The sequence below is a fragment of the Oreochromis niloticus genome, linkage group LG23 (assembly GCF_001858045.2).
Source record: "Oreochromis niloticus isolate F11D_XX linkage group LG23, O_niloticus_UMD_NMBU, whole genome shotgun sequence".
Taxonomy (NCBI): domain Eukaryota; kingdom Metazoa; phylum Chordata; class Actinopteri; order Cichliformes; family Cichlidae; genus Oreochromis; species Oreochromis niloticus.
The window spans coordinates 24447542-24475091 of NC_031986.2; the positions used below are offsets into that span (position 1 = coordinate 24447542).

The 27550-nt window shown below is 40.4% G+C and overlaps 1 protein-coding gene across 2 annotated transcripts in view; it reads right to left on the reverse strand.

The window, feature by feature from the left end:
• Nucleotides 1-27550, reverse strand: part of LOC100709465 (zinc finger protein GLI2) — a 94595-nt gene that overhangs the window by 26302 nt on the left and 40743 nt on the right. For both annotated transcript variants that reach the window (XM_005459169.4, XM_019352253.2), the window contains 3 exons: nucleotides 16562-16667; nucleotides 5454-5656; nucleotides 2948-3130 (listed from right to left, as the gene is read on the reverse strand). In XM_005459169.4, coding sequence (XP_005459226.1) covers nucleotides 2948-3130; nucleotides 5454-5656; nucleotides 16562-16667 — 492 coding nt within the window. The remainder of the gene's footprint in view (nucleotides 1-2947; nucleotides 3131-5453; nucleotides 5657-16561; nucleotides 16668-27550) is intronic.

Below are 27550 nucleotides of genomic sequence, written 5' to 3' on the forward strand. Positions count from 1 at the left end.
GTGCTTTCCGTTTGCTTTGGCCCCAGTGCCTGCACAGTGTTTCGGGACGGCTGGAAACTGAGTTATGACAGCTTTAGTGAGCGCGGCTGGCCGGCTTCACGCTGCTGGCAGCCTGCCTTAGCTCTCAGCAGCACAACTTTGGCCTCCGACACCATAACACAGCGAGCTCATTCACAAGCCTGTGGGGAAGAGTTTAACCCACGCTGACGGCTCGTTCAGCGGCTCAGCAGGCAACCGTTTCACTCACTGTAAAACTTGGGGTGAGGCCTAAAGTCACCAGTTATTTGTACATTATATATTGTATTTTTATATCTAATTTCAGACGTGCTCTATGTTTTCAGTGTCATTGTGGACCTCATAGATTGGTTGCAAGTTACAACCTGGAGTTCTCCTTTTCATTTTACAACCTCAGGATACTCCAGCAAGAAACCACATGTAAAGGTTTTAGAAATGCAAAGACCTAAAATTCCCACACAAATGTGTTGTTCTGTCCTTTAAGCTCATTACACTTCATTTATAGAGGATATGAGTACTGCAGGAAACATCACTGTGCCTTCTTCTGTGAGTTCAGACTTCCTGAGCTGCTTTGGAATTTACATATATTACTGTAAAGAAGAAGGGGAGAATGATTGTTCCAAGCAGACAGCAAATATATGCAGGAGTCACACAAGACCTGGTGACTTAAAGGTAGACTTTTAACATTAGTGTGTTTACTATGTTTCAAAATACTTTAAAATCCAAATCATCCAAAATTAATGAAAGACATCTATGTGTTGACGAGATATCAATTGGAAGCTAAACTGGTGACAATCTTTACTTTTATGTAAAACCAGTTAGTAGCACAAGATGTTGCAGCGAGTAAGTATAACCTTTACTTAACCAGGTAAGTCATGAAAAACACGAGGGCCTGAAGAATGTGTCCTTCAAAACCCTTTTGAGTAAAACGCGGTGGATGGTTAAAATGTGTAACTAGTGCTGTATAGAATATTACTAAAGGGTGTATGAACAGCTATGCAGCAATGAGAGATTATCCAATGTCAATGAAGGTCACCAACTTCGCCACATAGCTGTTGGAATTATCAGTCCCATCACTGAGGCAACAAATTAACAATAAATTAAAGCAACTTCCTCTGGAAAAGTAGCACACGTGACCGGGTTACCAAGGCAACCACTGGCCTGAGATAAGTACTGGAAACCAGCTGCCAGCTGAAAAGCAATGCATAAGCTTATTGCTTTGGTGAGTAGAGAGTAAGCTGCTTTTGTTTTGATTTTTATTTAAACTTTAATTGAAAGGGAACATGTGCAATATTAACACATGTTGCCTTTTGATGCATTGCTGCAAAGTTAGCTTAAAGCTAATTTATATGTGCAGTCCCTTGGCAGGTTACAAATGTTATCCATAATTGCACTTCAGATAAATCAATCTGAATCCATGAGTAGCATTGGAACAAGTGTTTGAGACTTTCCTGAAACCTAACATCAACTGCTTTCTCAAGGTTTGCTTATTTAGCATGTGCTAAATCTGTTTTTTTTCCAGAGGAACCTAATTCTCTCCCTGCTGTGTTTTTATATGAGTCTTGTGGTGCGCAGTAGTTATGTAAAGCACCTAGAAAAGCAAAGGTGAGTAAAGGATGAGCAGGAAGATGGCCATAAATATCCAACAACCCAGTTAGAAATTTACTGTATGAGAAACACTAACAGGAAATGTCACATCTGTGCAAGTGCAGAGGCGTTAAGCTGGCAGGTATTATCACAATGACTCAGACAGATGAAGTTTTCTGGTGTTCATCACCAGGACTTCCCCTCCACCATTAGTCTCACTCTCAGACACGGGTACCCTTTTAAGGTGCAGAGCAAAGCGCAGGATCAAAGCAGGCATCCATTACATTAAATATACCTACTGCAGCCAAATGTGCCCCACAGTGGAAATATCACAGCACCACAATAAGTCCTCCATGTTTACGGAAAAGTGCTGGTGGAGGCCCGGTGTGGAGGCAAGCCGCTCAGCACATGTCCAATACCTGAAGCCCTTCAGATGTTTGAAGATGTTTGACATGAAAAATGTACACAGGGCTTCTTTATTTATACACCTCTCCTGTGATCTCTGTTTCATCTCCAACGTGATACGAATTTCATCTCCCTAATCGGGGTCAAAGCAGCTCATTGGGTAGAGCCGGGTGGGCTGGTGGGAAAAGAGACCTTTCTACAGTCAGCTTTAGTCAGCTGGATGAACTGACTTTTTACGTGATACAGGAGTTGCCACCTGAAATAACGCTCACAACACAATAACACCCTAAATAACCTATAAAAACACATAAGATACACAGATACACTGCTTTTTATCAGTAGTATATACAACTCTTATAACCAGATTAGATAACTTGTGGTTTGTGATTCATCTCCCAAAGAAAAGACAAAACAACTAAGATAAACTTAACTGAAATGTTTGTTTTGTTTTTTCTATACAGGAATAGGAAAGTCAAAATCAACAATATGAAAAGCCAAAAGAGGTTCAAATGAAGGTTTTATTTTAACTTTAAAACTGTTTTCACAAATTTTACCATTTGCATATAGCATATGGTGGCGTGCATTGTCACTCACATCCTTGATATTTTAAAGCCCCTTTTCCTTTCCTTTTTTTGCTACCTGTTTAGGGCAAAAGGGCGAAGTTAAATAGAATGTATGGGTGCATCACTGCTGTAAAGCTGGACATTTTAACATGGCAGTCTATGGGGACTGACTCAGTTTTGGAGGCACCTTCCACTGGTAATGAGAGGAACTGCAGTTTCACATTTTTTCATTTACTGTCATCCTACTATGTCTGAACTTCTTAGCCTAAAAATCACAGGAAACCAGAAAACCAAAACTAGGGGCTTAGAGGGGTTAGGAAATGTTTCTTTGAAACTGCAGCTGGAAACCTTTCAAGTCAAATCTCAGAGGTACTCACCATCAATGGGAGCGATGTAGTCAGACAGGTGGGCCCCCGCCGTGGCCCCGGCCCCTTGCATGAGCAGCTCGCTATAGGGGCTCCGGTGGCTCGCCATTAGGTGATAATACTCAGCCGGACTGGCTCCAGGTGGAGGAGGAGGAAGTCCAAACAGCCCACGGTCTTTCAAATGCTCGTGGGCCACTGCAGGAGCAAGCAGAGGGTGCAAATGAGCAGGGGTAAAGAAAGCTATGAGAACAGGAAATTAGGACAGGGAGGATAGATGGATGCAGGGATGGAGTGAATGGCTAAACAGGAGGAGGGAGGGAAGGGGGAGAGGGGTAAATTCCTGGTGCCTCACACTGAGGGGATCTCTGAATGGTGCGAGGGGCCAGTGGGGTGGAGCTGGATCGCTGATGTGCAACAGCCCGTGTAGGTGCTCCCACCCACCAACCCCCCATTTCTTCAGTCACACAAGGAAAACAAGTCTTTATGGTGTTGGTGTATGTTAAGGTCAAAGACTCCGGAGTGTAAATATTAGTTCTGATTTACTGATTATTTTGATGGACAGTGGAGGAACTTTCACATCATGAGTTTATTTACCTAATTTCACTAATTTTTCTTCAGTTTTTAAGGTGGTTGCAGCCACTTAATTAATCTGCTAATTAATCTAGTTTGTTGATTTTAAAGGCAGCCTACAGCTACTTTATGATGCAAACTCAAGACGTGAATCGTATTGGTGTTAACATCTGCACATCGTAAGATCCTTTTAAATGTGTCAGCACCTCAAAGTCTGAGTTATGAATCTGGTTTTCTCCTCCACGTCCTCACATTGTGTCTTGCTCCCTTTTTTCAGGGTCTCTACCTCCTGCTCGAGTCCTAATCGATCTTTCAGACGACATCAGGCCTCTGGGCGTAAAAAAGAGCAGACGCCGTGCTCGTGCTGACTTCATAGCTGAAGTAGCTGCCCTTAATTCGCCCTCACAGGATCATATTTCCACCTTAAAAACTTCTGAATGATGACCAGAGAGCTAGTTAATCAGATGAAGCTGTGGGAAAAGAGACGCAGTGCAGGAAGAGAGCCGGCAGGTTAAAAACTGCAGAACCTCCAAAAAACAAAAAGATGCTTATTTAAACGAGCTCCAGTTGACTTTTTTTCACATATTAAAACTTTTTGTTGCCAAAGTGTCCTTTAACAGTGATGTGAAAATAACAGGAAGTCACATCTCCATGCTGAGGTGAATAAAGAGGTCACCTTAGGCTGGAAGCTAGCGGCCTTCATTTCCAAACTCAACACCTTGTCTTTCAACAATCTTTTTGCGTTCCCTCGCCATCTTTTCTCCTTTGGTGCAGCTTTATCAGGCGCGGCTGCTTATTTCACTTTAAAAGCTTTGCCACATTACCACTGACAGACTGTAAAAGAAGATTTATACCCCGTCCCACCACCGCGCTCCAATCTGTTATTGTAATTCAGCACTGAGGAAAGAGTTGTCATCACGTCCGGGTAGATTTTGAGGAGGGGTAGGGGGTTGTTGAGGGTTTGCCAGCACTGTTTTATCAATTTCAACTTAGTGTTTCTAAAAGGATCCTCTCAGTATCGATGTGGAAGGATGAGGAGGTCAAGGTTTCCCTGCAGAAAGACCCCAAAACATGTCACCAAACACTTCAAACCCAGACTGCCGACTGAGTCATAAGAAGTTCCTTCTAAAATCACAATATTACTTAACGATGCTCCAAAGAAGTTTTCAACCAGTGGAAATAAAACCATAAAGTGGTACCTGATAAATACAAAATATAACTAGCCTAACTTGCTTGGAGGTCATTTATTTTCTCCAATGGTTTCATATTTTAGGATTTATTCAATAGAATTTAAAATATCTACATTTTTGAAAAGGTTATGGCTCGGTTATGATACATTCAATTCGTATACTTTTATTCATATAGCTCCAGCTCACATCAAAAGTCACCTCAAGGCACTTGTATTGTAATGGTAAGAACCTGCAGTTTGGTTTCTTAGAAACACTTAGATTAGACAAGCTTCAGTTTAGCTGGGATTTGTTTTTGATTTTAGCTTAAAGACTAGTTAGAAATATTAAAATGGTTACATGTATGCATAATTAGAAGGAGACAAAGCGGATATCCTTCTCCAATACCTAATACTCTGCAGAGATCTTCCAATAACTGATTTGTCCAAAGCGTGAATGAATTATGAAAATGCACAATAAAAAACATTAACTGACTCGTATTGGTTTTGTCTGCCAGCTTGGGAAGATGGCAGTAAAATACAGTTATATAAAAGTAAATAAGGATTTTAAGGTCCTGAAGGTAAACTAAGCCAAAGATGGTAAAATGTCTAAATGATGTATAAAGCTTAAAAATCAATTGAAATAATGTTACATTTTACAACAATATAGGTTGAATTTGTCCCCTGAAAAATGATTGGACAATGTGGAAGAGTAAAAGAAGACAGATAAATAAATGTCTTTCTTTGTCTCACAGATAAAAAAGAGAAGATGGGTGAACTTACAGTCCGCTGGGCTGAGTCCTCGGGCCGCTGAGATCATGGATAGGGTGGGGCTGCTGTGCACAGAGCGCAGGTAGTGCTCCATATGAGGGCTGACATAGGGGTGAGGCGGGCTGAAGGGAGAGTCACCCGTGGCCACTGCAGCTGGCGAGAGGCGAATCAGGGAGATGTCGGAGATGACGGGGCTGCCAGCCAAACCTGCAGGGCTGGAACAGAGAAGACAAATTATATGCAAACTGCTGCATACTGCAGTTGATCTTTACACTTCTTTAACCCAATCAGCAACCAGCTCCAGAGGTTATGTTCACACTTTTGTAACAATGGAGCAAAGAGGAATTGGATATACAAACATAATACTTGTTAGCTTCCAGATTTAGGATCTCCCCCTTTAAAAGCTGCGTGCCATCAACATGAAGCACGCTTTGACATGACCACCTGATGCGCCCTCACACTCCACAAACTCCTGCGGTGACGATGAGTAATCCATCTGCGAACCCAATCCTCCCAGCATCCACCTCAGTGTGCACAGAGTGTTGAGAGTGATATCGCATCTAACGCGGTTCCTCTATCGAGCTTTTGATCTGGGAGAGTAGGAGGAAGGGGTGAGATCAGGGTCATGGGACGAGCAGACAGTGGGGGAGGAAGCGCTGCAAGGCGAGGAGAACAGCCTCTACAGATTACACTTGTGTCCACGGGGCCTTTTGTGGGTGTCTTTCACCTGTGTAAGGTTATCTGGAAGACGGCTGATTCTGTGGTTTTGGGAAGATGAGCCTGATAAAAGAATGCAAAGCTGACACCTTTGTCCTGAATCTGTGAACTTCAGAGTCACACAAATATATGCACAAAAGTATATTTGTACTAAATGTGAAGTAAGCAAGCTTTGAAAAACTGGAGATGTTCTCAGAGTTCTTCTGTCAGATTTACTTGTCACAGTCATTTCATCTCAGACTGACACCATGAGGTTCAGATCAGGGCACGATTTTTGGATTGCATGTCTGTACTTGGTTTTACACATGCCATACACTGCTTTTGCATTTGGTTTTAGACAAGCTTCCACTTTGTCTTTGATTTAAGATACGTTTCAGACTTTGTAATGCCGTGTTTTATTCTTGATTTCATATTTAGGTGTTAACTTGGCTTCGGACTGCTTTGTGCATAGTTTAGACTGTTTTTGACATTATTTGAGGTTTTTTCACTCTCACTGTTGCCTTGTCTTTGGTCTTAGTTTCATACATTTTTGACTAGATTCATTCTAATTTGGACTTTGTTTTACACTGCGGTTGGAACTTGGCTTTAGATCAGGTGTTGGACTAATTTGTTTACCTTATTTTATTCTTCCTTTTTATATGATTTCTAACATGGCTTTGCACTTCATTTTGAACCTCTTGCACATGGTTTTGGATTACATTCTGACTTTTACTTTAGATTTTTCAGCTCACCTTTGGGCCATTTGGGACTTTGGAGATTTCTGCTGGGTTTGGCTAAAACAGCTGGATTTTCAGCTGTTTTAGACTAGTTTCTTGACGTGTCTTTGGTCCTCACATGTTTTTAGCCTGGTTTTGCTCCAGTTTAGAGTTGGGTTTTAGACTCATTTTAGAGTTGGTTATCTTATAATTTTATTTTTGACTTTGTATTTGGTTTAGGGCTTGACTGCAGATTTAGTTTTGAACTTCTTGGTTTTAGGACTGGCTTTTGGCTTGATTTCACTTTATTCTTCACTTTGTCTTTGGTTTGTGACTCAGGTTTGGGCTCATTAGAATTTCACTGGTTCTGGAGCATTTTGGATAAGTTGGAGCAAAAGTTGTATGGATTTGTTGATGCAGAACTGCCTCAAACAATCAGAAAGCAGTACTCACTGGATGTACTTCCAGTTCTGTCAGTACATGTATAGCTCTGTAACAGGCTTCATTGTGTTGAGTTGCCAGGCTTTTTTCTCTGGTAGGTGTGGCTGCTCCTGGTCTATGTCCCCAGTGATAGTATTAAACATATCTATAAAATAAAATACACCAGGTTTCCAAAGAGCTTGGAAGTCCAGAGGGGCTTTGTCAAAGTGGCAAAAACCAATGAGTAATTCAAGAGAAAGAGAGAGTTCATAGTTTGAAGGTGCACTTTTTGATTAAACCATAGTATGTGTTTAGAAAAAATAGAAATTTTATCCTGAAAGCCAATGGTTAATGGAGAACATGATGCAGGAAGAGAAAATAAAAGTTCTATCATCAAGCATTAATTGAACTAAAATGTGCTGATCTCATGTTTCACCACGACAGCGGAATTTCAAAGAGTCGCTGCCAAAGTCAATCATCGGTGTCAGCAAAAACCTCTCGTGAAGGAGGAAAGTTTCTCAGCTAGATGAAAAGAATGCTTTTATTTCTTATTAACCACAGGCTTGAAAAACCTTTCGGGGTTTTGACCAATTTCAAAGTTAGAAATGTCAATAAAACTACTGAACATTTAATCAAAATGAAAAAGTTCTTATCATCATTCATTCAAGTAGTTTGAATCTGAACCCACAGCTGATGTTTCAGTCAGTCATCTCCACATCTGTGTGACGACCTCTGCTTAACGTTCACCAAATCTTTTCTATGTCTCACCTGGCTGCTTCATTAAAAATACACTCTCTCCCTTGTCCGTCCATCCAACAAAGACTCGACTGCCTCACAGCCAGAGCGTTGGATTGCATCACGACTGAGGCAATGTTTTTCTGTCTCCCCATGCACACGATAAAGATCTGATTTTCCACCCAAAAACATAATCATCCCCTCGGTCAGTTTGAAATATTAACACTCTCGTCATGTAACAGCCTGAGGCCTGTCTGTCTTTGAATCCAGCCTAAGTTGGGTTGTTTACCGTGATAACAAGCTCCTCCAACAATCACAGTCTGAATCAGATGAGAATATAAATATTTCTCTCTTTAAATCTAACCTGAAAGCGTTGTTTAAGCACACTAAGAGCTAGTCATGTAATATTCAGATGTTCAGAAGGTGCCGGCAGGCTGCAGGTTGAGCACAATGCTCGACCTTCGAAGCGTGTCCTGGTTTGGCGCCATGCAGCAGGCTGAGACAGGAAGGAGCCGTCCGGGAGAGGCGGAAATAGATGGTGGTTACAAAGAGGATCCCTGTCTTCTGTCTCTGGAGAAAAAAATGTAATCTTATGGTATACATCTCAGTTCTTCAAATTATAATGAGCACAATTTGTTTTGTGCATCGGGAGACTTTTTTCCATCTACTGTTACTTCTTTTACAGCTGCTTTTCTATCTGCAAGCATTCAAATCTGATCTAATGCAACTTAAATGTACAACACACATTTCTGAACTTTGAAAAGTTTTTACATCACTGCATGCAATGAAGCGGCAACTTCTTTTACTGAAAAATGCAGCACCGCAAAGAAATGCAGTTCCTCTAATGGCCACTTGAAAGCGACTTTAAAGGTAAGTCAGTGCTCACAGACTCCCATATTAAAATGTTAAATTTCACAGTAGAAGCAATCACGCCATTAACTGCAGGCAAAATACACTGCAGTGTTATTTTAACCTGGCAAAGTTCATAAAATTGACTTTTATGTCTGATGATTTCTGATACTGTTTTTGCAAATCTAATGCTTTCCATGTAAAAATAATCTAATTTTAATTTTAGCACAAATTTATGACTTTAACTTGAAATTCTGAATGTTTTTCTCTGAATATCACCCCTTCTGCTCTCTTTTTAGCCTACAGTGCACTATTATGCATTATTATACACATTAATCTTTAACTAGCTAAAGAACAGAAGTATAGCAGGATGTAGGACACAGTGCAACCAGCATGTTTTTCTTATCAACAAAGACTTCAGGTCCATTTAATTGCTCTCTTAGAGGAAATCTACCAACCACTTCTTTTACTGGACAACGGCAGATTCAAAAGGCCGTTCCATATCAGCAGCAGCCATCTTGGTTGTTTTTTAGGCCTACTCTATATTAGATAAACGGCTGTGATTGGCCTGGTTTGAACAAGAGGAGGGCCAGAGGCATTCTGCACATAAGCTCTTGGATTCGTCTGGTTCCCAAGTTGTTAGTGCTGCTGATGGATCATGAAGTTAGACAATAAAAAACAGCCGAGCCGTGATTGTTCCTGTGTTTTACAAAGCTTTTAAACTGGAGGTAACAGACTGGCAGACAGACTCTGAAACAGCAGTTTCACTGAGTTGATCTCTAATGCTATTATGACTTAATTCTACTTGATTTTTCGCAGTTAAACCTCTACATGAACAGCATACCTTCATATCTTGTCTTTTGGTCCTCAAAAACTCGTGTGCAGTAAAAGTTGCATCTGAGCTATATGGACTCTTCTGCATCCTTCTGTTTATTTTTGTTTTATTTGTGAGTGTGTGCGTGCACATATACATGGACGACACCAGAGATGAATTACAGTGTGACAGTGACTCTCGTCTCTGGTGTCGGGCCCGGCGAGCTCTCTGATTTAGATAAATCACGCCGTGCAGCAGTGCGCCACTGAATAAACTTCCACTGTAGGTTTATGAGTCTGCTGCGTGAAGCAGACCTCTCAAACTTAACAGGCAACAACGCCCCCTCCACCTCCTCCACCATCGCCAACCTGAAACCCCCAAACGCCTCATGCAGTAAAAGAAATGACCTAGATACAAACAAACAGAAGATGGGGCTGCAAATCAGGGCCTGCTTCAGAAGTCAATTCATCATTTCATCCTCAGTTTGTTTTCTCTTTAAAGCTTTGATGAGATTTATTTTATTTATGAGCGTCACTAAAAACCAAATTTTAATGAAGTATGGATAAGTTTAGAAATTCAGTCTACACACTGATGTGTAGAAGTTGTTTTTATTGTTAAATAACATCTTTCTGGATGTCTTTCTATTAAATATTAATATAAAACTGTGTTTTCCATTTGACATGTCAGGCAATGACAAAAAAATCCATATTAACAAGCAGATGTAAGCCTAGCTTTAAATTGAAATTGAAAAAAAAAACTTTGAGAAGGTTTTTTCTGAGCTGAAAAATTGTATGGACAGAGGTACTGTTTTGACATGAACATTGTTTTCATTTTTGTCATATACCTGTGAAACTGTGTGTCTCTTAGGTATCTGTTAGTTATGGTGTGCCACAGGAGTCTGTTTCTGGGCCACATTTATTTTCTTTATATATGTTGTGCTTTCAAGTAATTTGAGTTACTGCTGAAGACACACTGATATACTATGGGCTCAAATTGTGGTTATAAATATTTTGTACTTGTAAATAAAATGCTTAGTTGTGAACTGAGTTTTGTAACCTTGTAAACCAAAATATGTGAAAATTTTATGTTTGCGCATCTATAGATGAGAATTTGTGTGTGTGTAAAAAAGTTTGTGAAAAATATTTGCACAACTTAAAAATTTTTTTTGTTAAGGTCTGGTTACAGACACAAAGCAAAAAAACTACTCTGCGCTCAACTTCCCTGGCTGTGTGTGAGTTTCAACTTACAAGTACAAATTTTGACCCAATTTTTCTTCCTTTCAGCTGATTGGTCAATGTCATGTCAATCACAAATTTGACAAATTTACAAAACTCAGTTCATAACTACGCATTTGATTTACAAGTACAAAATATTTATGACCACAATTTGAGCCCATAATATACTCACTCTTTAGATCATCTCACACTCTAAGTGGCTGCCTTCATGAAGTTCTAAGCTGGATGGACAGTATTTTTTTTCCAAATGAACAGACTGAATCAGCAAAATGAAATAAGTCACCTGAAACTAGCTGAAACTTGCTAAAAAATACTGGGTTTAACTACTAATTACAAACTGTTATCTCAGATGGTGAAAGGTTTTCAACAAGTATCTGTTGGAACAACGGTACTACTAGCTCAGCAAAAAGCAGGCTATTACCTCACTACAACTGATCATAAATGAAGGGTAAAAAATCTGAGTCAAAATTTTAACACAAACATACTGTTAGCTCATCAGGAAGACACTAAAAGCAACAGGAAGCATTTAGCTTAATTTAACACAAAGTCCATGACTCATGAGCTGCTGTAACTCCTAGCTTATCTTTTTCCAGTGTAGGTATAGAAGTGAAATTTCTTGTTGGGTTTAGCATCTACAGACACAAAGGCATCTAAAAAAAAAAAAATCTAATCGAACAGAACTGAGATGCTGGGCTTTTAACCAGGACAGAAAGAACTGAGTTTAGTATTTTACAACACTGTCATTACTCTCCATTACTGCAGAAAAAATCTATTAACGAATGTCTTAGAACAAGAATTCTGTTCTTTTTTTCCATGTTGTCTGAGATCAATTTCCCCTTCTTTTACTTTTACTCCCCTGAAGAAGGCTTTTCATCTGTCCAGTCTCATAAATACTGATGCATGTCCATAAAGTGGAGATTTTCTTCATTTAAACAGGAAAAAATTCCCATCTTTAGCCTGGATGGTCTGGAGATGGCAAGATGTTAATTATTTCCAAGGCCTTAAATGGCCTGTTTTCTAGCTACATCTCTGAGAGGTTTGTAGGCTGATTCAAGCAACCAGCAGAAAACGAACAGGACCCTAACATCTGGAACAATCTCCAGGAACTCAGATTGGTAGTGTCAATAACTTACTTTAAAGTTAAAGGAAAGTTGATCTTAAACCAACTTCTAGGGTAAAGACTTTCCTGATTTTGTTTGAGCTTTAGTCTTTTGTTATATCTTTCTTGATTTTTATTTTCTTGCCCCTGTGAATCACTTTGTAATGTGGACTTGTCAAAGTGCCGCACAAGCAGGTAAACTGTAAAGCAGGAGGAAAGTGTCCTTCATTGCCCCATCTACAGAACTAAAAATGTCTTCTCAGAAAAGTTACTTCGTTCCACCAAAAGTTTCAATATGTAGATCTGAACCCTGCCTTATACATGATGCTGTTTGCAGACTCGCTCCGTCCGCAGAGACACCATCACGGAGGAGGAAGTGTTCCTCATCTGCAACCTTCTTGCCTTACTGTCATCTGCCGGCAACGGCGAGGGAAGAAAAAGCGTCCTGTGCATCCGGTGGAGGGAAAAAAAGAAGAAGCTTTCCCTCGGCTGCTTTTTATGACAGGCCTGACAAAATAACCAGCCCTCTCATTACGGTATATGCAAACAATGATAAAGGGGACGGCGGCGAGATGTCATGTTAGACAATCAAGGAGGGGACCTCTGACACGCTGCCACGAGTGTGTAATAAAGTGCCGCGGCAGGCGACAAATGACACCGCACTTAATTTGCTGCGCAATGTTCCTGTAATTAGGTGAATTTGGCACAGGCAGGGGGGAGCGACAGCTAGATCAAGGTCTTGATGAATTAGGGGTCCACTGTCAAGATCAAATCACATTAATCAAGGTGGCCGAGTCCGCGGACAGCCATCCCCTCCCTACCCCCTCCCTCCCTTCTCCCAGCCGGCGTGATGAATAGCCCTGCTTCCGCCAGGCGCGAAGTATGCATCACCATCAAATCTGTGAATTTAAATGTAAGAGTACTATTTGGAGGATTCTATTGACTTTTTTTGTCCCGCCGCCAGTTTTTCTTCGGTGATAAAGTAACTCTGAAGTCTCCTCGTTGTTCAAAGTGTGCCACGAATGCGGCAGCCCTCTGCCTGATTTTATATAGCTCACTTTTTTTTAAGAGTTTACAATTAAGATGTGCAGTTTCTGTTTGCTGTTTTTGTTAAAATACTTTAAGTTTGATGATTTCACCACAAGTTTTCTAACACTGGCAGGCCTTCACTCCTGCTAACAATGTCTTTTTCGGGACAAAACATTTGTCCTTATTCTAATATGGGACACAGCAGGAATACTCCACTTCAGTCTTCAAGAGGCAGCACAAACCAGTCAAGTAATCAATAATCAAACTCTGTTTCTTTAGCGTCTTTCATGCAGATCAGTGAAATTTAAAATGATTCAAAATCCAATAATTAAAACTAAATACAATAAAGAAAACACACACCCATAAAACAGAAAACACGTTCAAACAAGTAAAAAAAAAATTGACATGGCTAATAAGAGCCGCCCCAATGAAATCGAGAGCAGCCAAAAGAGAGCTACAGAGTTTTTTTATTAAACAATCCAATAACTGATCAGCCCGTTGATGATTAACTTTTGTTTCTATTCTGTAGTTTATGCGTTTCTTCCTTCTGTTTGTGGTAGTGTTGGGTGATCTTCATTGCAGTCTCATCCTTTCCCTGTGAGGTCGCCAACAACGGAAACCTTTGCTCCCACGCACTTGAGAAGGCAGCGATGTCCACCCTGTATAATATACACTGTGTGCATGTGTTCTCAGAAGTGTTGCACAGTAAAAAGAGACATACAGAGAAATTTATCTTCCATGAAGTGCTTTTCAACCCTACGTGTTATACTTTTATTCATGCGCACAGCTCCACATTACAGCTACTTCTGAAACAAGTGTAAACCTCTAATGTGTCAGGATTGGTTTCCCATTTTGGCTTTTTTATTAGCTCTTTGGGGGCAGGGGTAGGAAAACCATCTTTAGTGTTTCAAGATTGTCCCATAGACTGTGTATAATGTCTCTGCTCTAGTTTAAAGTCAATAAAACAAATACCCTCCTCCTGGTTTCTCTCTTGTTTTAATTAGGATTGCCAGTGTAGCTGCTCCTTACATACAAATTCATTCCAAGAGACCAACATGAAATTATAGTGATGGATTAAATCAAACATAAATCTTCCAATAACTATGAAATTTAATGCAATAATGTCGAAACAACCTGCAGAACCACCTGAATGTCAATAATCTCAGATATTGCCATCAATCATCAGACCCCTAATGAACCTTAATGCCTTTTACATATTATTTTGACAGGTAATGTCACGAAGCAGCCATCACCAGACTCGTATACTTCATCTAAAGGGTAGTGGGCGGGTCCCGAGTTAAACTTCAAATCCAGCAATTAAAGTAATTACCAATGAGAGTGAATCATCATAGTGATGCTTACAGATGATCTTATGGTTGGTGGGGTTTTCTCTGTACCTTACTATACTAGATACTAGAGTACCTGGAAATGACTGTTGTTGTGAATTGATGTTACATAAATAAAAGTGAATTTAATTTTAACAAATAAAAATCCATCCATCCAAGTACACTTACCTGGGTCAAGATACAGGGATAGCAGTCTAAGGAGAGAAGCCCAGAGCTCCCTCTCTCCATCCCCAAGCCAGGCAAGAGATATAATCTCTTGCCTGGCTTGGGTCTGCCAAGGAGGACATACCCAAAATTCCTCACCTAGAAGCATCCTAATCAGATATCACTTCAACAGACTTCAACCACCCCAACAGACCAAGACATCTATGGACAGACAATCAATGGACCATGTTAGCCACATGGTCCACCCCTCTTGTGGACTCATCATCCTTTTAGAGGAAAATCTAATAAAAATCAGAAACAGAAACAAAGCTAAAACCTAGATCAGTGAAGTATGTATCTACATATAAAGTATGTTGAGTCAAAGGCAGTTTGGACACGGATGATGGTAGACTTCACCACTTGAAACAGTTCTGTTCCCCATTGGGGTTAACCTGACATCTTAAGGACTTTTCCCAAATAGCTGGGAGGTTTAAGATTCCGATAAAATTCATGGCTCCAGTTTCTGTGTGATAATGGCTTTATTGTAAAGTTTCTTTAGAAGTCTTTTTGGAGTTTTTAATTGTGCTAAATGGACCTCATCAGCAGACTGAGTTAGCAAGACTGTTGTGAAGTTCATTCCTGACCTTTCAAACGACTCCAGCTGCTGATGAAACTCATGTATTTTGATCAAAAGCGCTCCGTAAAAGTTGAAAACGTAAGGAGTGAATTTCCTAACCGCTGTTTTGAGAACCAACTTTAAACCAGACACATTTTCAGAATCTTTCAAACTGTGAAATGAAGTGAAACCAAAGTCTAATTCAGTCTGTTGCACGGTTATAGGTTTTGGAGAATTCAGGGGAAAAACTCTGGTTTGACTTTTAAATAAAAGCAAGAACAAAACCGACACTGTGTTTTCTCAACAAAGTGAATTTCCCTAGAGAAAATAAATGGGATTTCATCTGTGACTGAACCTCACTGCAACCCAGAAGTCGGACTCACCACCAGCACTGAAGCCTGTTTTGTGACCTCTATACTCCAGGAGTTTAATTACGGTGCTAGCTCGGGGGCAACACGGCCTGCACCACACAGATTAGCTCCACAACAAGCCATTAATGAATATAAAGAGGTGCTGGGCGGAGGTGGGGTGTATTATGTCATCAGTGATGGATCCGGCCCTGCCGATTGCTGCTAATGGAGCGAGCTGCAGATTGATACCATCCAACTTATTTTATTAAACTTTTCATTTAGTCAGAAACAGAAAGGGAAATAAATATAGCTAGTAGTAGCCATAAATGTAACTAGTATATTGATTCAGGCACTGTGGGCATGTTTATTCTTATTTTTTACTGGTAGACCTGATCTGATATAACTTATTTCTTAAAAGGAAAACAACAATCTTTAAAGAGCTATGCATTTACATAAGAAGTCCGTAAATCTTGTACCAAACTGAGGACATAAACTTCCAGTGTAGTAAAACTTTAATACTTTCAACACCACTGAAAACAGGGAACTTCAGTTAAAGCTGGAAATCTTCCTCCTGCTGGTAAAATGCCTTGCTTAGTGGCACCTCAGCTATTAAAGGAGAATATTTTCCTCTCTTCTCAGTGAGATTTTTACCAGTTTGGATCCCAGCAGCTGAACTTCAGACTTCTCAAGCATCAGAGTGTTTCATCCCCAGACGGCTGGAGCCAGAAGAGCAAAGCTTGCCCACATAATCAAACTGTATCGGAAACAAGGGCTGTAGAGGGGAAATTTAGGAACTAGCATTGATTATTCACTTTGGAAGTCAGCATGTTGTCATAAGCTTTTGATATTGAACTTGGCAAACGTTCAGCTCTCATCAGCTAGCGTGCTATCACAGCAAATCCTCCAGAGTTAAAAAAAAAAAAGAAAAAACAACCTCTGTACTGTTCTGGAGTAACTGAATATGAAATAACTATTTGCATCAAGAAGATCTGATGACTTGAAGCCAGTTTAGTGAAGAAGCCTCTTTGGAGATAATTACCCAGAAAGAAGAAGAAGAAGGCGGTCACTTACCTGTGCATGGTGTGGAGTGCGTGAGGCTCGTAGTGGTATCGCCCCTCGTGATGGCGCATGTCAATCGGGATCGGCGTGTGGAAGGTTGGGAAGATGTGGTGGGGGGCTGCAACAACAGAGAGGCAAAGAAGAAGAAGAAGAGAGTTAGCCGAGGAAGGCAGAGAGGGAGAGAGGAGACTTCAAAAAACGAAGAGAGAAATTTCAAAGGCAAAAGGGCTACAATAAAGCAACATGAATTTCAGAGCAAGCTGAGCACTTTCGTGTAAAATATTGGCACTATCACACAAGAGAAGTGGAATAAATAAATAATCAAAGTCGTCCTAAGAAATCCTACATCTTGAACATAAAAGATATCCAACTGGGCTTTTGACAAAGACCTGCAGCTAGACGGTCTTTGAACTAGACGGGATGATGGACTGTGTGGAGGGAAGCTGCAGCCCCGACTCAAACTGGGACTGACAGCGCTGGGAAAATGCTTTCTTCTGCTCACGCTCTTTCCATCCAAACAGCCTGAGTCTCCTCTGGAGCTCCAAACAGGCTCATAAAACACAGCTAAAGCCCTTAACTGACTCAACACAGAGTCCACACACTCCCCCTGTGTCGGGTGTAAACACAAGCGCATGTGTCTGACTTATTCTTGGTTGTTTTTCAGGACATAATTACTAGAGGAGGAAATTGTGTGACTGTGCTTTCTGAGCCAGATGCATGGTTCCTGATCTGTGTTTGTCGGCTCAGTGTTGGGATAAATTACTGAGGTGTAATTCCAAAAACTTAAAACAACCAAGGCCCGAGTATCTGGACTTTTTTTCATCCAACATCCAAGGCATGAGTCAAGCTCCAAAAACGCTGGATCCTACATTTCCCATGAGGCAATTAAAGCTTCAGGGCCCTTGATTCTATAGTACATGATGGATGAACACCTGCTATCATCCAGGGAAAGGAAACAACACTCAGCTGTCCATATGGGAAGACACCTGAGTGAACATGCTAAATTGTGCAACAACACAAAGTGATGAAACGTCCTCATCTCAGCCACAAATCCAACCCACCCATATCACTTCAAACTGCAATACAATAAATGTTGTACTCCGGCAGTTTCCTGATCATCTTTCATGGTCCAATGCGAGAAACCAACCTGAATGACAGTTGTTGCCACTCAGACAAAACCTGTTTCTCAAGCTCTTGCAACATCTCCCTTTGTATAATCTAAGGACCTCTGTATCATTCCACTGGTTTATCATTGAAATGACAACAGACTGGTGTCTTCAACCTGGCCATGCTACATGCTTGAGGTTCAAAAAATTAAGACGTGAATGCCGAAACAACACCAAAGTGTGACTTGGGCCAGCTAATGTGACGTCACTTTAAGCATGTGCTATCGTTGGTATAATGCGCCCTTTAAAGTGAAGATAAAGACCCTACAATACTTGAACAATCAAACAATCCCCTCTGAGGAGCATTTGCTGATTGTGGTGAGGAAGAACTCATATTTTCTATATCCAGGCTTAGGGGAGGGGTCATCAGGGGAAAGAGGAGCTAAAAACATATTTCACTACGTCAGGATTATTTTAGCTCTCTGTGTAATTGCTGTTCACTTTGAAAAACATAGTTCTGGTTTCTTTCGCAACCTTTATTCATAATTTGGTTTTCTTTGCTATCATTTTCTCTCAACACAAAGCCAGGCCAGTCTGTTTTTATATCACATTTAAGCACAACAGACGTTGACCAAAGTGTTGCACAATTAAAAGTAACAACCTATACCTATCACTGAAAGATACAGCTGTGAGTTAGAGCTAAATTTTTTTAAAAAGCTAAAGGTTTCAGGAGAGATTTGAAACTGTTAGTAAGCAAGACAGCCTGAGCTGACAAAGTCATTTTTCAACAAGCTTTGGCTGTGAAAGAACAAAGAAAGGCATTAGCTAAAATCTCTAAAGCTATCCACAATTGTAGCTAAGCTACAAACAATGACTAGCTAACAGAAAATCAAATTCTGATGTCACAGAAAGCCACAAAATGTTGACTTTGCCCACAAACGATAAGTTACAAACCAGCTGCTGATTGGTGTTTTGTTGCATTCTAGCAGAGCCATGCTAATGGTTCCCCATTTCCAGTCTTTATGCAACGCTAAGCTAACAACTGTAGCAACAGATGTTTGTTTTTTTTATACAAGCAGAATTTCCAAATGCATCTAACTTTTTCCTGTAAACTCAGATTCCTCTTGCGTTAGATAAAAACTGTTTGTTTCAGATAAGCATGAAGACAAAGCCCAGGTTGTGTTTAATAAAGGTGCATTCCTGCTTCTCATTTACCCAGCCGTCTGTTTTTATAAGCTCTGAGCATCCTTTTAATGGCCCTTTTTATTTTTCATTAAGGCGCTGTTTTCCTTTCATGGGTTCTTCTCGGATCTGGGAAGTTTACCCAAAACATCAGAACTAATTAGCTGTTGCGATAACACGAAACCACAGAAGATGTCGTGTCTTTATTTTACCACCACATAAACGGAGCCTTTTGGGGGCCGCTCAGCTTTATGGAGTTATGTTTCTTGTTAACATTTTTCTCAGGTTTTTAATCTGGAAAAGCTCCACGAGGGCATTGCCTGACTCTCTCTCTACATGCTTTTCTCATCGTCTCCTCGCTCGTCCTCGCTGCAGTTTTCACGTCCTGCTAATTGCATCCTGGTGTGTCTCGACTCCGGGCTGCCTGATCAGAGACGAAGAAGACAGAGCGAGGAGGAGGAGGTGAGCCAGCTGATCTCTGGATTGCATTAAAATTCTTCCTGTGTCACACACACACACGCGCGGGCGCTCTTGCGGGAATCTCTCAGGGTGACCTGGGATTTGGGAGCGGTGGGGTCAGGGCCACGGATCATTATCTGCTCTCCACCGAGCAGCGGGAGGGGATAACGTGGCCTCCTGGGGCCTCTGGGGGCCTCAGACCTGAGTGAGTCAGCATTCCAGGTCCATTCCTCTCACTCTGCGCCCTGACAGCGTGACGGACAGCCCCGGTCCCTGAACGCCTGCAGAAATAGCCCACTTTACTTCATTTTGGGCCAGCCGCAGGGGGCCCGCTGGGACGGGGGCTGGATTCCTTCAGGCGACCAGCTCGGCCTTGTCACACCATCGTCTGGGCTGTGTTTGCTTTGGAGGAAGACGCGATTCAGAGACTCTGCCGAGGAGGGAGCCGGTTTCCTGTCGCCGACAGCTGGAACGAGTGACCGCTTTCACTTTTTCAGTGTGGAAATGTCTCTGAATGAAGTGCTTGGGTCATCGCTGTCACTCATCAGAGCAGGAGGGGGAATTAAGAAAGACGCTAAATGTTTTTTTGGTGCTTTCGCAACTGACCCGTTTGTTGGGTTTAAATAAACTCAGTTCAGTTTATTTAGGCGAGTGTGAACTCTGGTTAAATGGTGAGAAGGAGGTGGACTGTGATATGGCTTCATGCGACTGAAACTCTGATTCAAATCCATCTCCTGGATGTGAATCATGGAGGAACAACATTACATTTGGTTTTCTGGCAAATAACTTTATCCCCTTAATCGAGTCCTAGGGTTCTCGAAGAGCAGCTTTTGGTTCAGCAGTGTCTCATTACGATAAAACAGCGCAGAAAAAAACAAGAAAGCTTCTCTTTCATTTAAACTCTGTTGTAGTCATCACGGAAGACTAAACCCTGCTTCCTGACATTGACAAACACATCTGGTATTAATAAATGCAAATGCCACAAAAATGACAGCATGTACCAGTATAAACCATCAGCTGAGCTGAGACATTATAAACACAGAGAGTTTAATCAAATGCTGGCTTCAAAATTCAGAGGAGAGCTGGTTTAGTCTCTGATATGACAAAATACAGCAACATAAAGTCCACCACAACTATCCAAAATCTGAGGTGATGCCTCTTTGTTCAACCCAGAGACCAAAAACCAAAGAGACTCAAATGGCAGTGAAGAGAAATGAATCGAAAGCAGCAATTTTCTGATTTGAACTCCATAACCAGAGTTTTTTTTATTATTCTTTGTGAATCACGCTCACATACAGTGTTTATAGTGTTTATAGTGTTACACTAGAAATCTCTCAAGTTCAAGGATGATAAAACATGAAGTGATTTACTTGCATTCAATTCGTATGTAAGCAAAATTAAAAATAATAAGTTGCCACAAATCTTTTTTTAATTTAGTAGAAATTGAAATGTTTGTCAGTGGGTAAACAATTAGTACTGCTCACTCAGAAAAATCAACTTATTCTTAGTACTGTGTGCTTGCAATGAATAAGTTGTCCTAACGTAGTTATCTTCAATAAGCTTTACTTTGGTTTGTTATTTACAGTGTAATAGAGGCTGTGGTTACTCTTCTACTGATGTTGGATTTAAACGTGAAGAACTCACCCAATGTGTGCGGGGCAAGGTCATATAAGCTCTTATAAATAGAACAAGCAAACTTGAATATTTTAACATTTTTTAAACATTTTTAAAACTTAAGGTATAATATTTCTGAGTATGAGACAGTGATGGAAGGAAAAGGGTTTTCCAATTTAATGAGGAATCAAATCAATAAATGATATCGATAATGGAACCATATTTGCTGAATTATTATCAATTCCCATCCTTAATTACTCAAACCAAGACTTCTTCCTAAACCAAACTGGTAGTTTTCCATGCCGAAACTTAGGAAAGTCATTTATATTGCCTAAACCTACTGAAGACAAATTTAATAAAGACATCTTAGTTTCTAAAACCAACCAGGAGCTACAATCCAACATATACAACTGCTGTCCCACCAACCCCCTAACACACACATTTTGAAGTGAAAAGAAATAAAACAGCATTATGTGAAACTCCAACATGACGAGGCACTGACTGTTCCTACCTTTTATTAACAAAGAGAGAGTGTGACCAAACAAGACCGAGGTCTTTATGATATACACCAGAGAAGATGAAGAAACATCAGGAACAAAGTTCTGCTTCATGAAATAGACAAACAGGTTTTACTCACAGTGTTAAAGATGATTCTGTGGGATTTAAGTGCAGTTTGATAATGTGGTCAGTAACACCTGTGTTTACCTAATATTTCATGTGATGATGAAGATGAAGCAGAGCTCAACAAACGAGCCAAATCTAATGAAATACAGGTGGGAAAGTCCTACTTTTCCTCCTCTTCTGAAAAAGTTCTGATGGTTATTAGTTTTTTATTGATTGGATTAAAAGTCGGATTTCGTTAGAAAATAAGAAGAAGTGGACAGGATTTATACTTTATCAAGTAGAAATCCACATTTCTCAAATATTCTTCTCATTAGAATCCGTCCTGCTTTCCTTTTGGATCATTTTAGCACCAAATCTGCAGAAATAAATATCTTTAAATGGGTGAAACTGATCTGCGGTTAGCAGTGAAGAGGCTTGTCTCTGTTCCTGTGAGTTCCAGTCATGACTGACTCGTGTTAAAGGCGAAGCCGCCCCCTCCTCTTCCTCGCTGTTTGTCGTGGAAAAAGCCCCGCGGTCGTGTGTTTTTATTGGAGTGCTTCGCATTAATTAAAGGCTCCAAACGTGACATTCAAAAGTCAGACGGCAGCAGCTGTGAAGAAGACGAGCAGCGAAGTGCTGCAGAGAGGTTACGCCGGTAAATAGACCGATCCCTGGCAGCACGTGGTGGAGCGGAGAGGAAACTGTCAGTGTCTTTGTTCATGCTTTATCAATACCTTCATTGATTTCTACTGATCTCTGTTTAAAGGACCTCTGGAACTCCTGAAAGCTCGTCAAAAACACTGAAGTCCTTCCACAAATGTTATCTGTATTTATGTTTGTAAGTCTTATGTCTGTTTTAATTTCTGTTTCTATTTTCTGTTACATTTGCAGCCACCACAGCCCCTAATCAACTTCTTTAATCATCCTTCTGCCTAAATTTACTTCCATCTGCTGTTTTTATTCATGTCGCTGTTTAACTCGCTCTATATCTTGACTCTACAGCTATTTCCAGCCATCTCTATATCCGAATATATGTCCATGTTTATTAGTTTCATTTTCTTCTTTTTCATTTGCTATTCTCTTATGTCTTTGTATCTCTACAATTCCTCTGTATCAGTTTTTCAATCACAGGTTATCTCTTTTCTTGTCATTTTTATCTCCGTTCACGACATTATAAACTCTTCTTTTTTGATCCTTTATTGTCTACCTCCTGTCAACATAACCCAGTCTTCCTTTCCTGTGGTAATCATCTTCTCCTATTTCTGTTATATTATCTAATAATGTCTCATTAGATCGTTGTTACTTAGGGACACCACTCTCCCTGTATTTATCTCTAGTTAGTCTTTAATTAACATCATTTTATCCTTCCATTATCTCTGTTCTTATTGGCTGTTTGATGATATATTAATTTTATATTCTTCATGTCCCTTCTAATCTCTTTTAGCTCCATTTCTGTCTCTATTTCTAATCTGTTCTCTCTGTGAAACTCGCCTCATCTCTCTTCTTTCTTCTTCTATCCATCCGGCTGAAGTTTAATTTTCCTGGCTAAGTTTTCTGTTATGTCTCTGTTCACCTCGGCCTGTTTTATTTGTTTATCTCCTTCCTGTTATGCATCTCCACAGCTACGTCTCCACCTCTCCCTAACCCCATCTCTACTTTTCTATTTCTATCGCACACAAAAAAGAGATAAATAACTCTCCAAATCCTCAGATGTATATTAATCAGAGGATTTGATTTGACTTTTCAAAGTCTCAGTTCTAAAAATGGAGGCCTGAATCACTCCATCCATCTCTGTGATATCAGTCTCTCTGACAAATTTGTCTCTTTCATCTGTAATTATTATTTTTTAATCCACCAGCCCTGTTTCTATGTATTTTTCTATTGCTTTCAATCTCTTCTTCCTCTTTGTTATAAACAGATGCTGATACTAATTTCTCTTATTTGTCTTTGTATCTCCACTTCTGTTATTATATATATATATATATCTATATATATATATATATATATATATATATATATATATATATATATATATATATATATATTATATCTGTTAGTGTCATTTATCTTTATTCTGACTTGTAACATTTGAATCCATTTTTATTTCTTGATCTAATTTATTTTTTAATTCACATTCCTGTCACTTATTATCCACGTCGATGGCTCTGCATAGCTCTCAATACAACTTGCTGTGCCTTTATATCTCCCAGCCTTCCTATCTGTAAATGCCTTAAACTCTTACTTGTTTCTATAGTCGGCTCCTCACATAAATCCTAATATCTGCCTGAACATTTATTTTGAAATCTTTTATATATCTTCCTCTGTTATCAATTTTTCTCTCTCTATTCCTATTTTAATCTTTATCTGTCTCTGTGTGTCCTGCATTTTCCTCCCTTATGCTGTAACCTCAGATAATCTTGACATTGCTATGCTGTCTTTTCCTATCTCCGGTATTCCGACCCACATTTCTCCCTGCATTTGTCTCTATTTCTTGATTGTATTTTTATTTCTCTCACTGTGTTTTCCTTCTTTCATTGATTCTTTCTATTACAATCTTTATTATCTGTTCATGTGTCAGTCTGTCACTTTGTTGCCTTTTCTTGTCACCTTAGTCATTACTGTATTTAATTTTCTTGTCTTTATGTGACCTGTAAACTTGTTTATTTTTGTTTATGTCTGTATTTCTGTATTTCTCCTATCTGCCTCCATAGCTCTCCCTTGCTCTCTGCTCTCTTTATCTATTTCTGTCTCTCTCTATAAGTCCTACACCTCTACAGCCATCTCTGTGTCGACACCTCTTTCCTTTCCCGTCTCTATCTGTACTGTTATTTCTTTATATAAATGTCTTTCTGTCACAATTCAGAGAGAAATCCCTCCAATTTTTCTGTAAACGTCTGCTTTGCCTTTCTCATCTTTCTTCTACTTTTTCTTTACTATTTCTCTCTCTCCTCGTCTCCCTGCTTTCTGTGACCGCCCTCTCCGACTGTCCCAGACATCCCTGGCTGTAATTTGGCTCGCTCCGGTATAATTACCCTCTGACTGACTGCACGAGTACAGCAGCTCGGTGTGCATGTGAGAGAGCACTAAAGGGCCCCATTGATTGAAAGAGCAGCTCGAGTTAATGCACCATTCATAACAGTCGGAGGGTGAATTGTAAGAGGGGTCAGCGAGGGGGGGCAGGAGGAGGGCAGGGGAGGATGGGGGGTGAGACAAAGAGCAGCTAAATCTGGGTCACCAAAACAGCACGGTCAGGGGACGAGGTCTTTTTAATTCTACACCACTGTAAGCAACCGTGGAAGACAAATAAAAGCCCCACTGCAGTTTAAGACTGGAAAAAGTAAAGAGAGAGAGGAGATTAAACAAGAGAGGAAGAATGAAAGAAAGTAGGAAGAACAGGAAGGAAAGTGCAGGAGATAAGAAAGTAAAGACGCAAAATGATCAAAGTTGAAAAAAGATGGTTGTAAGAAAGTTGGCTGCAAAGAGTAAAGTGAGCATCACGCTCATAAATATCCTTTGAAAATAGCAGGTTTTGTTTACAGCAGCACAAAAAAGGGAAAATTAATCTTTTTCTTTACTTAGAACCAGGTAAAACTTTGCCAAGTGTTTGAAGACATGCAAAATTTAACTGGCTGAGATTTAATAAATGTGCTTGAAAAGTTTTATACACTCCAAGCTGAGTCAAAACTAAATGGACTTTAAAAAAAAAAAACTTAAATCAAGAAGTAATGACTTGTTTCTAGAAGAGTTTCTAGCATAGATTTCTCCTCTTCCACCTTGGAAACGTTGGGCTTGGAGGAACTAATTCAGCCGGTCGCTCTGTCAGCTTTTCAGCCATCCACACTGAGGTTTCCTCTGTGGGCCTGGGCCTGGGAGTCCAGGCCGGGGATTGACCATGCAGGCTTATTCCATCACCGAGACAGCCCCATTGTTCTGCCGCCACAGGAAGAACAAAAGGCGAGTGCTCGTGAGAGTTCAAGAGGCGCGTTTACCTGATTCACCGGGCCCCGATCCCCCCTGGGCGTACGCAGCGTAAGGCAACGCTGCCGCGCCCCCGCTCGGGCTCTAGCCATCTATTAGTCTTTGCTTGGTAACATTTGTTTTAGTGGCTGGTGAAGCGCTGCAGAGGGCTGGCTACAGTTTTTCATAGTCAGCCTCCGTTCAGCACACACGCAGCAGAAACGCGGCTTTCTGCTGTTAGAGTGAAGCACGAGCTAAATTTAGTCCCAAAACTGCGAGGAGGGCTTGTGATGACCGTGCAGAGAGAATATGTGCATATAACCAGTTTCAGTTAACACCACAATTTACTTCAAGGTCCTCTGAGCAGCAATTTCAGAGCCTCTGTGGGAGAGTTTGCTCAGTTGTACAGTTGCAGATGTTCATATTTACACCATTTTTGTCAAAGTCTTAATCCATTTTCTGAATCCAATCCTTTTTGGCTTTGTTGGCTTAAATATGCTTTTTCTGCAGCCAACAGTAAAGTCAGGACATGTATTTCTTAGAAGTTTAAAACATGTGGCCTGTTCTGAAATGTCATCAAATATGTCATGGCCAAGGTATTTCTGTTTCTTTTTGTTTTGTGTGGAAACTCTTCTTTTTTCTCACTTCCTCTGGAGAGGAAGGGTCTGCCTCAGGGCGGAGTCTGGAAGTTGGATGCTTTCCCTCACACCTGCACTGCATCTCTTCATGGAAGATAATGTTTACATTGCTCGGCTGTAATGTCTGTAATGACATGGAATATTTAAGGGTGGCATGTGTGGCAGATCATTGCCAGATTATCTTCACCTCTTCTGTGGTATCGAGGTTCACCTACTAGTGGTAATTTCTTGCCGTGGTCGGTTGTAATCTTGTCTAGCCTGCCAGCTGAACTCATCAACACTTCTCCCTAACTGCAACCACCTGCCCATTCTCCACCGAACTCCCCAGTATCCTGGACTGTAGTATGGACTCTTCCCTCCCAGTTCTGGAACCCCCGTGGTTAAAGTAAGACCAAGCATTCTGACCCCACGATTTGCGATCCATTCACTACCTCTCATTTACACTCTCTCTCCCTGCAGATCGCACAGCCCCACCCCTCTGAGTCACCCCCCCCGGGTGATCCCTGCCTTTGTTTAAATAAAGAAATCTTTTGTTGTAGAACAGTCCGCCAAGTCTGACGTCTCATCGTTATGACACAAAGGTCCATTAAGTGCAGCCTTAAGTAGTGCGTGACCATCACCAGTGCTGTAGGAAAGATTCACTGAGCATTCTGTCTAAAGTATTCTGACTTCAGAGTTTCTGGCTGGTCAAAATTGTATTGAATTCATACTGCTTGGACTGGCAGCATGTCTAATTGAAATTGGTGGGAATTAACGTCAACTGACTCATTTTGGCAACAAACACATAAAATGTCTCCACTTTAAATGGGCTTTACATAAAGATGTAGGATCAATAGGATATAGCTATATAGGAGGATATAGCTTTGTTGTAAATCCTTGACTGTGCTTTTTGGTCATTACCACCTTGCTTTTTTAGAACCCTTAGTGGCTGTATTTGGACAACAGCATGGACCAGTAACTTTACCAGGCCATTTGCAACAGCATACATTTAGGTTTAATAAAGTTTAGATACATGAGTCTATCCAAAAGGGCCAGATTAAAGATTGGATTAAGCATAAACCATCACTACATGTTGATGATGTGATTCTATCTGTTACCAAGTTCTATAAACCATTAAAAAATGGGCCAGACATCCAGTTTAGTAAGTTAACTTAGCTGAAATCGGTACCTGCTTGTGTCGCCATTCACCTGTCAAAGAAGCCATGGCCCTAATATTTTAAACTTTAGGTCAGAATACAATTAAACAGATAAAGATTAGAAATAGTTCACCCCCTACACAGTTGTATGTAGACATGCTAATGTAATGTTTACAGACATAAAATAGCCTGTAAGCATGCTTATTTCTGCTGTAAAGGGACATTTTAATATTGGAAGTCTATGGGAACGGGAATTCAGAACACCTGTTAATCCAGTCAGTAACTTTTTGAAGCTCCACTAAGACA